General features: G+C 32.0%; 1 protein-coding gene across 1 annotated transcript; it reads left to right on the top strand.

Annotated features, from left to right (window-relative positions):
• The first annotated feature begins 472 nt into the window (after positions 1-472).
• Positions 473-2,660, top strand: LOC108340784 (WAT1-related protein At3g30340). Its single transcript, XM_017578365.2, has 6 exons — positions 473-722; positions 972-1,034; positions 1,130-1,246; positions 1,354-1,771; positions 2,162-2,313; positions 2,407-2,660. Exons 1-6 carry the CDS (start codon positions 541-543, stop codon positions 2,540-2,542), a joined length of 1,068 nt encoding a protein of 355 aa, XP_017433854.1. The 5' UTR covers positions 473-540; the 3' UTR covers positions 2,543-2,660.
• The last annotated feature ends 9,581 nt before the right edge of the window (positions 2,661-12,241 follow it).

The raw sequence follows: 12,241 nt of genomic DNA, 5'->3' as shown, positions 1-12,241 counted from the left end.
CAATGTTTTTGATACGGCAGATAGATAAAAAAGAAAGTATTAGATGCCATGTTTCTGCTGCAGTTCCACCCAAAAGATGCCTGTCACTCACAAACAAAAAGCTCAAGTGAGGAGGGTACGAGAACCTGAACAAAACATGAAGAACATTACTTGTTCCGGGTCTAGATGAATTGTAAACTCAAAACCTGTGGCCTAAATTAACCCATAATTTTTCTATCAGGGTCATGATTCATGAACCAACCTAAAATATTTTTAAACGATTCCCAGACTCCCTTCTGATAACAGGAGATATATATCAGTCGAAAGATAACATGTGAAAAGAGCATATTCCACATAAACGTTAAACTATCATCAAAGGTATAAAGTGTCTGATTTCAAACAGTAATCTTGCTTTCTTGCCACTTGTTCTGGAATAATATATATATATATATAAACCCACAGGTATCCCTCTGTTGCATTGCAACCATTTCAATATTTTCTGAGAAATATATACAAAAGGGAGGCCCCACTCGACCTGCCCCCAGAAACTGCATTGCTGAAATGAAGAATTGCGATGAATGGAAACCTTTCCTAGCAATGATAGCTATTGATTTTTCTTTAACCATGGTGAACATCCTTCTCAAGCAAGTCCTCCAAAAAGGAATGAACCATTTGGTTTTTGTCACATATCGCCTGTCAGTTTCTACTATATTTTTAGCCCCCATCAGCTACTTTAAGGAAAGGTAGGCACCCTCCTTTTCTTTTATTATATTTTATGCAAGTATTCCCCAACCCACATTGACAAGCTAATCTCTTTAAGAAAAGTTAGAAAATTTCACCTACAATAGAACCTAAACTTTACTTTTCTTGAGAATGAAGGATCGGTGTTAAGCTAATAATCATTGTTATCCAGGATGTTATAATGCTCAAATATGGAGCCATTTAAGCAAGAAGAGAACTTGAGAGATCTTAATTACTGTATTTTGTTGCAGAAATAGAAGACCACGGCTCACATTTCAAATTTTATGCTACCTTTTCTTCAGTGCCATTATTGGGTTAGTCTCACGAAAATACGATCTTAACTTCTTTGTGATTCCTAGTTGTCTATGCATTATGGTTAACATGATAGTGAAAAAATGCTTTCTTGTAGGGCATCCGTCACACAATACTTCTTCCTTTTGGGGATCCAATACACCTCAGCCACATTTGCCTGTGCATTTGTCAATATGGTGCCGGTGATAACCTTCATCATGGCATTGCCATTTGGGTATGAAACTATGAATGTGTAGCTATTTTTGGAACATGTTTTGACAAATATCTTAATTAAAACTTTTAAATGGAGGATAAATGCACCTTTCCCTTGTCATTTTACAGGCTAGAAACAGTGAACATTAAATGCTTGGGTGGGAAAGCGAAGATTCTGGGCACATTTGTGTGTGTAGGAGGGGCATTAGTGTTGACACTTTACAGAGGAAAACCCTTGTTTGATGTGTCTCACTATAAAGCAACGGTTCCTCCGGTAGCCATGAGATCTGAAGGTGGTTCTAGTGGTAGAACAGCACAGAAATGGAGCATTGGTGTAATAGCTTTGATGATGGGAACCCTGTTTTGGTCTTTTTGGTTTATTCTACAGTCAAAGATAGGGAAGAGGTATCCTTGCCAGTATTCTAGCACAGCCATCATGACCTTCTTTGGAGCCATGCAAGCAGCTATTCTTGGTTTGTCCACTGGCACCAACTTCTCCTCCTGGATTCTCAAGGATAAGATGCAAATAATCACTGTTCTTTATTCTGTAAGCCACTATCTTTTTGCGTAATCAATTTTTGCTTTGTAAAAAATAATTAGCCACAACTTTTATTTTTAAAACCACATGTTAAACATTTTTTACTTTATTATTACTTTATCAAATATGATGGACCCCTTAATTTATCTACATTTATAACTTATAAACATATTATTTTCATTCTGTCTAAGTATATACTAAATGTAAATATACAATTTTTAGTGTCCGTCAATCATTACTCTTTAATTTATAGTAAACCGGTTTTCGTCTTAGCAGTTTTCAAAACTTTCTTACTATGTGATTTTTAACTTGATTATTATAATTGAACGATTATAAGTTTATATATAAGAAGAAGAAATGGTAATCGTTAAAGAAGTGAAAGATTAATTATGTTTGTAGGGGATAGTTGGGTCAAGTATGTGCTACGTGGGGATGTCATGGTGCGTGAAGAAGAGGGGTCCAGTCTTTACAGCAGCATTCAGCCCTCTGGTTCAGATAATGTCGGGCATGATTGATATCCCAGTCTTGCACGAGCAGCTTCATCTTGGAAGGTCAATTCTTCTACGTATTCTAACTTACCCATCTTCTTCCACAAAAACCACTTTACCCTTTAACTAAATCTCACTGCTTCTTCTCTTGTTTAGTGTGGTGGGCTCCGTCTTGGTCATGATCGGCTTGTACATTCTCCTTTGGGGCAAAACCAAGGACATAATGCAGAATACTGCCACTAAGTTGCTCCAAGAAACTCAGCAAACCAAGGAACAAGAACCACAAGTATAATTACGTCTGTGTCTATATATATATATATATTGTTGCTGTAATCTCTCACGTATATGCTGCCACGCAATGAATCAAGTGGCACTACTTTATGTTTATCACTTCGGATAATTTCAACCATGTTCTTGTCCTACATCTCTTTTCTTATTTTAACTAGGAAACTAATTGTTGCCACTCATACAGGTAGATAGATGGAAAAAATCAATGTTTTTATTAATTTAAAATAAGATATAATTGTTTGAAATTGAGTTAAAGTAAAATGTGACTGATTTGTTAAAGTATATGTTTTAATCGATGAAAATGTTGAAATTGGATTTTGATAAAATAAAATATAAATTAAACTGATTGTGAAATATTATCGGTTAAATATGTTATTCAGTTAAAATGTGAGTAATTACTTTAAAAAAATTAATCCATGTAATTAGTTTAAATGAAATGTTAAATTAATATTAATAATAAAAAAGTCCGTTTTAAAGAGTAAGCTCTTTCACTTTGTGGGTAGCAATGTCGTCAATGAATCACATTCACTGTAAAAATGTATGGCAAAACCTCATCCAGACCAAAGCTCAACTTAATCATGCTTGTGTGCGTGATGATAGTAGAAATTGGGTGGTCCGATAGCGGCCCGATTGCGGGTGGAAGAGAAGAATAGAATGCCCACTTAGAACTCGCTAGGATAGGCTCTAATACCATATTAGAAAGTGAGTTTATGCCTAACTCATCCCCACAAAACCAACTTGTAAGGTGAGGTTTGCACCTCACTTATATATTATCATTTGGCCTTATCTCTAGTCGATGTGGGACTTCCAACAAAAAGTAGGATTTTTTTTTTAAAATTACATAAATGATAAGTCATGTCGTCTTTACACAACTTCTTTAAACACGACTTCAAACAAAGAAATGGTACTTAAATACACAATTTTCGTTCTAACCATTGTTAAAAAGGTAAAATCGTACATTTCTAAATGTTTTTTAACATTTGTAATTGATTGTAAGAAGATGTAATCGATTACGTAATATTTAAATCGTTTGGAAATATATGATTTTAGTGTATAATAATTACATATTTATTGTAATCGATTATCACTGTATGCAATTCGAATTACAAGTGATGATAATCAATTTTAGTGTATAATAATTACATATTTATTGTAATTGTTGATATTGTGATTTATGATTTGTGGTGTATACTTAATACACTGTAGGGTATTTAAACATATAATTAAGTTATAATTGATTATGATTTAAGTTTAAATACAGGAAAAGAACAAAAAAACATCAATAGAAATGAACAAATTCATCTTATTTTAAATAAGGTACTTTATTAATTCATAAAAGTCCGTACAAGAAGTTAATCATAAAATTTATCTTCTGCGTGATAGTGTTTATGTTTTAACATGCACCTTGAGGTCCAGGGTGCATCCTTGGTCCAGCAGCTTATAGGCATAGATTTTGTTTGAAATAACTTAAACTTTAATAAAATATATCTATCACGGTAAAGGTTGGTCCTTCCATTCCCCTAACCCAACCCAAGGTGCATTTAGAACTCGTATGTTTCTTGTTCTTGTTTGTGTTAATAATTCATCGATGAAACACTGTACTAATGCAATGTTGTACTATTGCTGTTGGATTTTACTTACCACTATATAAAATTTTTTCCAAGGATTTAACATGTGCAAATACCAGTTACTAATTGTGTTAGACAATCAACATAAAGGTAAATTAATATATTAAGTCATTAACTCTTGTTTTGATTGATATTAAGTAAGTTGGGTACGTTGTTCTTGATATTTACGAACATAGCTAAGCATAAAGATTTGCAATATTTAAGATTAAAACATGCACGTCATATGTTGTTATTAATTGAAGGCTTAATAGCCTTTTTTATCCCCAGATTTGTTGATTTTTTTCAAAAAGATCCCTGGTTTGAAAAGAGTGTCAACTTAGGTCTCAGTTAATATATTTTGCGTCAACGTCGTCCTTTCCGTTAAATATGCATAAACGGCGTTAAGTTTTTTTCTCTCTCATCTGCTCCTCTACAACAGACCAGCCCTTTCTCTTTTGGTCAGTGGTATCTTTTCGTCTTTTTTTTTTCCTTTTCTTCTTTCAACGATAGTTATTTTTTCACCTACTAAACTAATTATAAAACTTCCTTTTAGTACTTTGAGTCTGCTCTTCAATAATCTGTTAAATTTCTAGTACCTTTTATTCTTATTTTTTTATTTCTTTTCATCTAGATGATATCGACTTTATGTCTTTATCATTACTTTTAAATTCTCTTTCTCCTCTCTAAATTTGTTCCATATATAATAGAGATGATTGAATAGATCAAGACACTTATAAGCAGCAAACAAAACCCTTAGAAAAAATATTCTTCACTCTCTGTATTCACTCGGATCAAGAAGCAGGAAATGAAGAAAGCACCCTATTGCAGGTAGATCCATACGAAGAGGAGGAAGAAACCCTTCTCTTTGTGACCTTCCTATTTATAGTGGCTCCAGTTCAGACAAATGGTGTGGTAATTTCTCAAAAGAAGATGAAAAAAGCTTTGGTGATGATGGTGATGATGATGATAACTTGCTCAGTGAAGAATTCAACTCTTCAAATGAGTAGTAAGAACTCAATAAAAGTCAATTGTGCCAGATAAAATGATGGGAGGATTGAAGTCAATTCGGGTTGCTTTCCCCGCTGGAAATAACTGCGGTAACATGTTGGCCTCCTTGGGTGCAACACCTTGAGCAGTCCATAAGGTTATATGAGGCCACGAATTTTTTGAGACTATCTTCTCACCTTCCACTGAGTCGGGACAAGCTTCCAATGCAGCCATTTTATTTGAGAAGAGTAGTGCTGCTAACTCCACCGGAACCTTTTTATTAAGATAGATACCATAATCAGCTACAACTTTGATGTCGTGGCTTCTCTTGTGGGCAAGAGTCACATGAGCTCGATTAAGGTTCTTGAGATGTTTGTCTTTAAGGAATGCGTCAATCTTGGGATTACTCTCGGCCAACTGCATTTTACATATTAATGCATCAGATATTGTTTCCTAAAACTAATATAAATACACATGAATGTCAAAAACTCTTCTCTTCCTCAGCTTAAAGCTTTTGAGGAAGATATACTGGGGAAATATGAAACTCTTACTTGTTGTATTCAAGACTTGCATGCCAAATTTTACCAAAATCACGTACTTGGAAACACCTAAACAAGTGTTAGGTATGATCTAAGATGAAAGGGCAGTAACAAAGCCAAATCTGTTAAGACTTCTCACATTGAAGAGAAAATTTGAGTTGATGAAAAATTACAATAAATTTGTCAAAGATTTATGCAGGTTAACAAATTTTGTTAATCAAATGCAATTTTGGTGAGACAATTTACTTATCAAAAAGGCTGTTGCGAAAAATACATAGGTTTCAGTGCTAGAAAAGTTTGTAGTCTATATCTTTGTAATTGTGAAGTCTTTCAGATTTACTAAGGGTGATGAACGCCATTCAATCAACTACTGCCAAGTTCTTAAAAGGGTTGTAATCAGATTATCTATCCTGTGTACGCCAACAAAGCAGAGAAATCAAAGAGTTTATGCAAGGCATGCAATAAAATTATGAAGTGAACATCGAAAACACAACACTGAAAATAGAGTGGGTATAAAATGTGAAACCAATAGCAAAAAAAGAAAGTAGAGAAAGGCAGTAGTGACAGAATAAAGGAATAGAAACAACTTGTCGAGGATCTCATACATTCTGAGCAGAGAGGAACCCGAAAAGGTGGTTAGAAGTTGATGGATGAAGAAAGTGGAAAACATGTTTAATTAAGAAAGTGGGTGAGAGAGAAAAACCTGAGAACCGGAAATTAGTGAAGAAAGTGAGACATGAAGAAAGTGAGACAGAGAGGGAGGAAGCTTATAGTGAAAAAATCGAAATATTTCATTGTTGAACGTTGAAGTGAGTTGTGGGAGGCAGCGAAAGCAGAAAAGGGTATGATTGTTATGTATGATTAGTTTAGTAGGTGAAAAAATAAACTATCTTTGAAAGAAGAAAAGGGGAAAAAAAGGATCAAAAGATAACACTGACAAAAGAAAGAGAAGGTCTGCTGTCTTGTAGAGAAGAAGAGGGGAGAGAAAAAAAGTTAAAGTGAGGACCAATTTAACATTCTTTTAAAATGAGGAACCTTTTTGAGAAAAATCAGCAAAACTGGGGACAAAATAAGATATTAAGCCTTAATTGAATTATTCCAACACATTATACAAAAATAGGCATCTTAAGATGTCATCAATGAAGTCTCCATGTTCATATCCTTTTCTATATTGCCCAATTCTTCATATAAAATTTCAATCTTTAGTGCAATTTAAGATGTTCTTAAGCTTGCATGATGATTTATATTAAGCACTAGTAATGTTCAACAACTAAAGTATACACACTGAACACCATTTAGAGTTTGTAAGCATAGTGAAAAGAATATATATATATATATATATATATATATATATATATATATATATATAATTATTCCAAATTATCACGGATTAACTTGCCAACATTTCATAGGCATGTTGTGTCTTTTTTTTTGGAAGAAGTAGAAAGGTCTACATTATAACTACTAGAGGGAGTACTAGTGGTTCTTAACTTTGTTATCAAAATTTGATATTGAGCGACCACCATCATGTTTTGTATAGGAAAGAGTAGGCTAATATCTTATTTTGTATCCTTTCATTATTTCTACTAATGGACTTTTGATCCATGATTTTATATGTAAAATCTTGATCCATGATTTTATATGTAAAATCAAAGTTTTTATTTTACTTACTTAGGCAAATTTCATTGCCTTATTACGTAAGTAGACAAACTTTTTGAAAATTACGTAAATGGACAAGTCGTGCAGTCTTCACACGACTTCAAACGAAAAAGTCGTGAAAGATGAAGTCGTGCAACCCCCATGAGTTTTTTTAGCATTTGTAATCGATTATAAGAAGATATAATCGATTACGTAATGTTGAAATCGTTTGGAAGGTGCACAACTTCAATGTGTTATCTATTACTAGTTGGTATAATTCGAGTTACAAGCTATTGTAATCGATTACAATAATGTTGTAAACGATTACTAGTGGCAAAAGGCTGTAATAAAATTTATGTAGTTGTTGATATTGTGATTTGTGGTTTATATTCTAATACAATATAAGGTATCTAAGCATATAGTTAAGTTATAATTGATTATGATTTAAGTTTTAAGTACACAAAGAGAACAAAATAATGCCAATAGAAATGAACAAATAAATTAGTAAGGCCAGTGAAAGAAGTTCAGTGGGTGATGAGGATGTAAATGCACAAATTTTTGATGAACAAGAGACAACAAAATACAATCAATAGAAGCATTAATTTATATATAGAGAAAAGACTTCATTAGAATTCTTAAGAAACACACTTGGGGTGATGGGTTGCACAAAAATGCACGTGAGAATGATAAAGAGACGAGAGGAGGGGATGAAGACGTGAAGAAATGGAGTGAAGAAGAAGAAACTGCAAGATGCAAAGTTTAAAAGGTTTAAAAGCATGAATGGGAAGGATTACTCTTGAAAGTTAATCGTTGTCGTTCAAAATAAGTATTGTTTAGATTGCAACCACGTGTTACATGTAGGTTAAATGTAATGATGTAGGCTAAATGTAATGATGAACCTAAGGAAGTGTGATATTGAGGATGGATGAATGGCAACCTTTCTTCCCACTAAAAGAAACTAATGACTTGAGGTTGGAGGGTTGCATATCGTTTAGGGCTATGACCGATCCCATAATGATTCCTTAAGTCTGACTTATTAAAAGATTCGATAATAAAGTGCGTAATAACGAAGAGCGCTAGGATAAGACAATTCAAAACAACAAAACAACATCATAGGCTTTATTAGAGGTCATTCAAGGGCTAGTTTAATAACAATCATCAAGCATGCGAGGATTCAAGGCTGACCAAGAAAAATAAGTCAATGTTTGGGCCGAAAAAGGTAAAGGGTATGAATTATTTGGATCGACCAATAATCCTATAGCCTTAACCATGGGAATTTATAGGCCGATTTGACGATTACTGATTATGGATACGTTTGAAAGTTGATTAAGAAGGATAAGCTAGGATTTAGGCCACTTTTGTGATCTTTCTGTTATTATCTTTGTAATATTTTGTTATTTTCTAATTTTGGGGAATAGAAACTTTTTATAATTGATTTGCTTATAAATAAAATGTTAATTTCCACAGCCAAGAAACAAAACTATTTTGGCCTAAATATCATTTATTTGGAGTTAGGAGAGTTCTTTATTTATTTTTCTTCGGTTTAAGGCACCTGACTTTTTATCAAAACAAGTTTCAATATTGATATTGGTTAAAAGATCACCACATAAGTATCTTGTTTTTTTGTAGTATTTTTTGTGTTTCTTCTATAGACATGTCATTTCTTCATCACCATCATTTCCACTATTTTTTGTATATTTTTTTTCAATCCAAAGTTTTGCACTTTTCCCTTTTTGTAGTGATATTTCTCGTTTTTTTGGGAATTTAATTCATTGTCTTTCACTAAAGCTTTCAACTTGGAATGAGAGTGCAATACTTTTTTTTATTCAATTTGCTATTTGGTGATTGGATGTATGATCTTCCTTTATAGGTGAGCAAGGTTATGTAAAATTGTTTGATCGTGATTTTGACTCTAACTTAAAAGGTTTTGGAGTTTCTATAACTACAACTGTGGTTCAATAAGTTGTCTTAGTTCACAATTTCTTGCAATAGCAAGGATTATGACAATGTTGAAATCCTTTAGAATGCATACTATGAATGACTCAAAGGTGTTTGCTTTGATGAAGACAAAGGCTTTAACAATAATGTTGATGAAGGTTGAGGTGGCAACAAGTGGGATGTGGGAGAAGCAGAGGAAAAAGAAGGAGGAAGGGAGATGGTAATGCGTTTGGAGAAGAAAACAAAACAAAGGGTGAAGAAAAAAAATTAAAAAAAAATCAAGACATTAACATGGTCACCTTTTAAACTTGTTAACATCAATTTAATAAAAGATACCACATTAAATTCTTTTAAATAAAATGGAAATTGAGTTGAGGACAAAAGAAAATAAGAAACACATTCAATAAAGGCTTTGTGGATTTTCTCTCTCTCATTAGATTGAAACAAAAAGCATATATGTTTTGAGTGACTGGCTATTGTGAGATCAAATGAGAATTTGAATTTAATTAATTCAATTTATATGACTTTGGAATAATTAGAAAATTACAAAAGAAATTTTGAATAACAAAGAGTTATTAATCAAGTTCGACAACGAGTTTTACAACAAACCTTACAAGGAGCTCTAAGAACTCTAAATAGTTGCTTGAACAACGAGTTATATTTACGTACTATCTATGCTAATATTGGCATGTTTGGGATGATGAAATAAAAATAATAATTGTTTAAGCTAACTATTATAAAATAGGGTATAAGCAACACTTTTTTATTATAAAAAATAAGCTTAAGATATTTTCATGGTAACCATTCGTGTAGATGAAATTAATAAAATTATCCATGAATTCTATTAGGGAAACAATTGAATCTTTTACTAATAATGTAAATTTGAAAAAAAAATATGAAAGATTCGGGTGATAGTGGTGAAGAAGAACTTACGAGAGAGAACTGATTTAAGTTGGGTGCATTAGAGTGAAGAAGAAAATTGAGAAAAAAAAAAGGATATAGAAGTTGGGTTGGTGGTGTGTGGAGGAAGAAAAGGAGGGAGATGGAGAGGTGGTATATGGGGAAGGAGGAGGAATGAGATGGAAGAGAAGGGTAGAGAGAAAGAGGGAGGAGTTGAAGGAAGAAAAGACTTAAAAGAAAAAAAAAATAAAAAATTCAAGATACTGAGATATGACCCCAACAAACAAATTTTAATTTCAATTTAACATAAGGGCCAACATTATGTTATTTTATACAAATTTGGAATTCAATTAAGTAAAAAAATATTGAAAAATAATTGAATATTTGCCTTCAATACAAGGACCAAAATACTAATTAATCCAATTTTTAAAAAATCCATCCATAGATTCGTTAGTAAAATGAGCGCCAAATTTTCATCAACTCTGATGAATTTTTTTTATAAATTAAGTGGAGACAGGTGAGAATAAGAGAAGGAGAAAAAGAAAAAGGAGGAGGAGGAGGAGAGAGGAAAAGGAGGAGCTGAAGGCAGTAGTGATGGAGGAGGGACAACGACAACGCAACAACATAATAACGATGAAGGCCACGATGACACCAACAAAGATGGAAGCAAAGGAGGAAGGGAAGGAAGAGGAAAAAAGAAAGATGAGAAAAAGGAGGAGAAGGAGAAGGAAGAGCATGTGATTGCAAATGTGACGACACCAATAATAGCAAAAGAGAAGAAGGAGAGGTGAAGGAAGAAGAAGAATAAAAAGAAAAAAAGAAGAAGAGAAAGAAGATGATAAAAACTACCTAATCATAATATTTATAGACAAATTTTACAAATGGCCAAGTTGATTAATAATTACTAATAAATAATTACTAATCGTTTTTTTATCAATAATTTATTGATAAACTTAATTGACAAATTTTATCCATAAGTATTATTGAATTGTTACTATCCAATTCTAACCATTTAATCAACATATAGATCATTAAAATATTAAAAGAAATGTATCCTCTGGTCCCTAAAAATCCTTCATCACACACCTGTACTGTACATGTGCAAATGCATCATCTAATCACCATTTACACCACCCACATCATAAGGTTAAATGCAATTTTTTACTATAAATAAAGTCATGTCTCTAATGCTCTCATTTCATTGAGTGACACAACCCTTTATCCTAGTCATATTTATTCAAATCAAAATAAAAGAATACAACAATGATAAAAACAAAAGAAAAAACAAGATATCAGACATATAAGAACAATAAAAGCGATACAACATAAAATATGAACATTATTTCATATTACACACTAAAGAATGCATGTTCTATATTTATATTATACACTCTAAAACATCCATAGCGATATCCCATATTGCATTATGAAAAAAACGAAAGGTATGCTTAAATTTATATATTATGACAAGCATTTTTTACTTTTAACATACTCCATAACATGGTGAAGGAAGTAATTCTCCAAATGTAGTTCGCCCGATATTGTTAACATTATGAAACTAACATTTTGAATGTATTTTCAAATCTAGAAATGTTTTTCAGAATCACTAATCAGAAAATTATTTTTATATTTTAAATTAAATGTTTTAAAAAATATTTTTAAATTTGAAAATACTTTCTAAAATATTTATTTTGAAATATTTTTTTTTATATATTTTGGATTGATGTCTTGAAAGATATTTTTAAATTAGAAGATATCTTTCAAAACATCTCTAATCTGAAAAATATTTTTATATTGGATTGAATATTTTAAAAAATATTTTTAAATTTGGAAGTGACATTTGAATACACTATCTATAATGTGTTAAAAATATATTTCAGATTAAGTGTTTTAAAAAATATTTTTAAGAATTCTAAACCCTGTACCTTAAGTCCAATATGAAAAAATTGAAGACAAAAAAAAAAAGATACAGGAATTTTTATTATATTTTTAATATGGAGTAGTTTGGGAATTATAAGTTTTATGAGGGGGTGAAGGAAGAAGAAAGGAATAGGAGGAAGAAACGGCCTTGGAAAATAAGTGTCCCAAAAAGAG

This window comes from Vigna angularis, chromosome 1 (assembly GCF_016808095.1).
Source record: "Vigna angularis cultivar LongXiaoDou No.4 chromosome 1, ASM1680809v1, whole genome shotgun sequence".
NCBI lineage: Eukaryota > Viridiplantae > Streptophyta > Magnoliopsida > Fabales > Fabaceae > Vigna > Vigna angularis.
This window is presented reverse-complemented; position numbering and strand designations above follow the sequence as displayed.

Excerpts from the sequence above, each read along its gene's own strand:
- LOC108340784 (XM_017578365.2), top strand. The coding sequence starts at position 541 with ATGAAGAATTGCGATGAATGGAAACCTTTCCTAGCAATGATAGCTATT. Across the intron at positions 1,247-1,353 it reads ATCATGGCATTGCCATTTGG|GCTAGAAACAGTGAACATTA; the intron begins GTATGAAACTAT and ends GTCATTTTACAG. Across the intron at positions 2,314-2,406 it reads GAGCAGCTTCATCTTGGAAG|TGTGGTGGGCTCCGTCTTGG; the intron begins GTCAATTCTTCT and ends TCTCTTGTTTAG.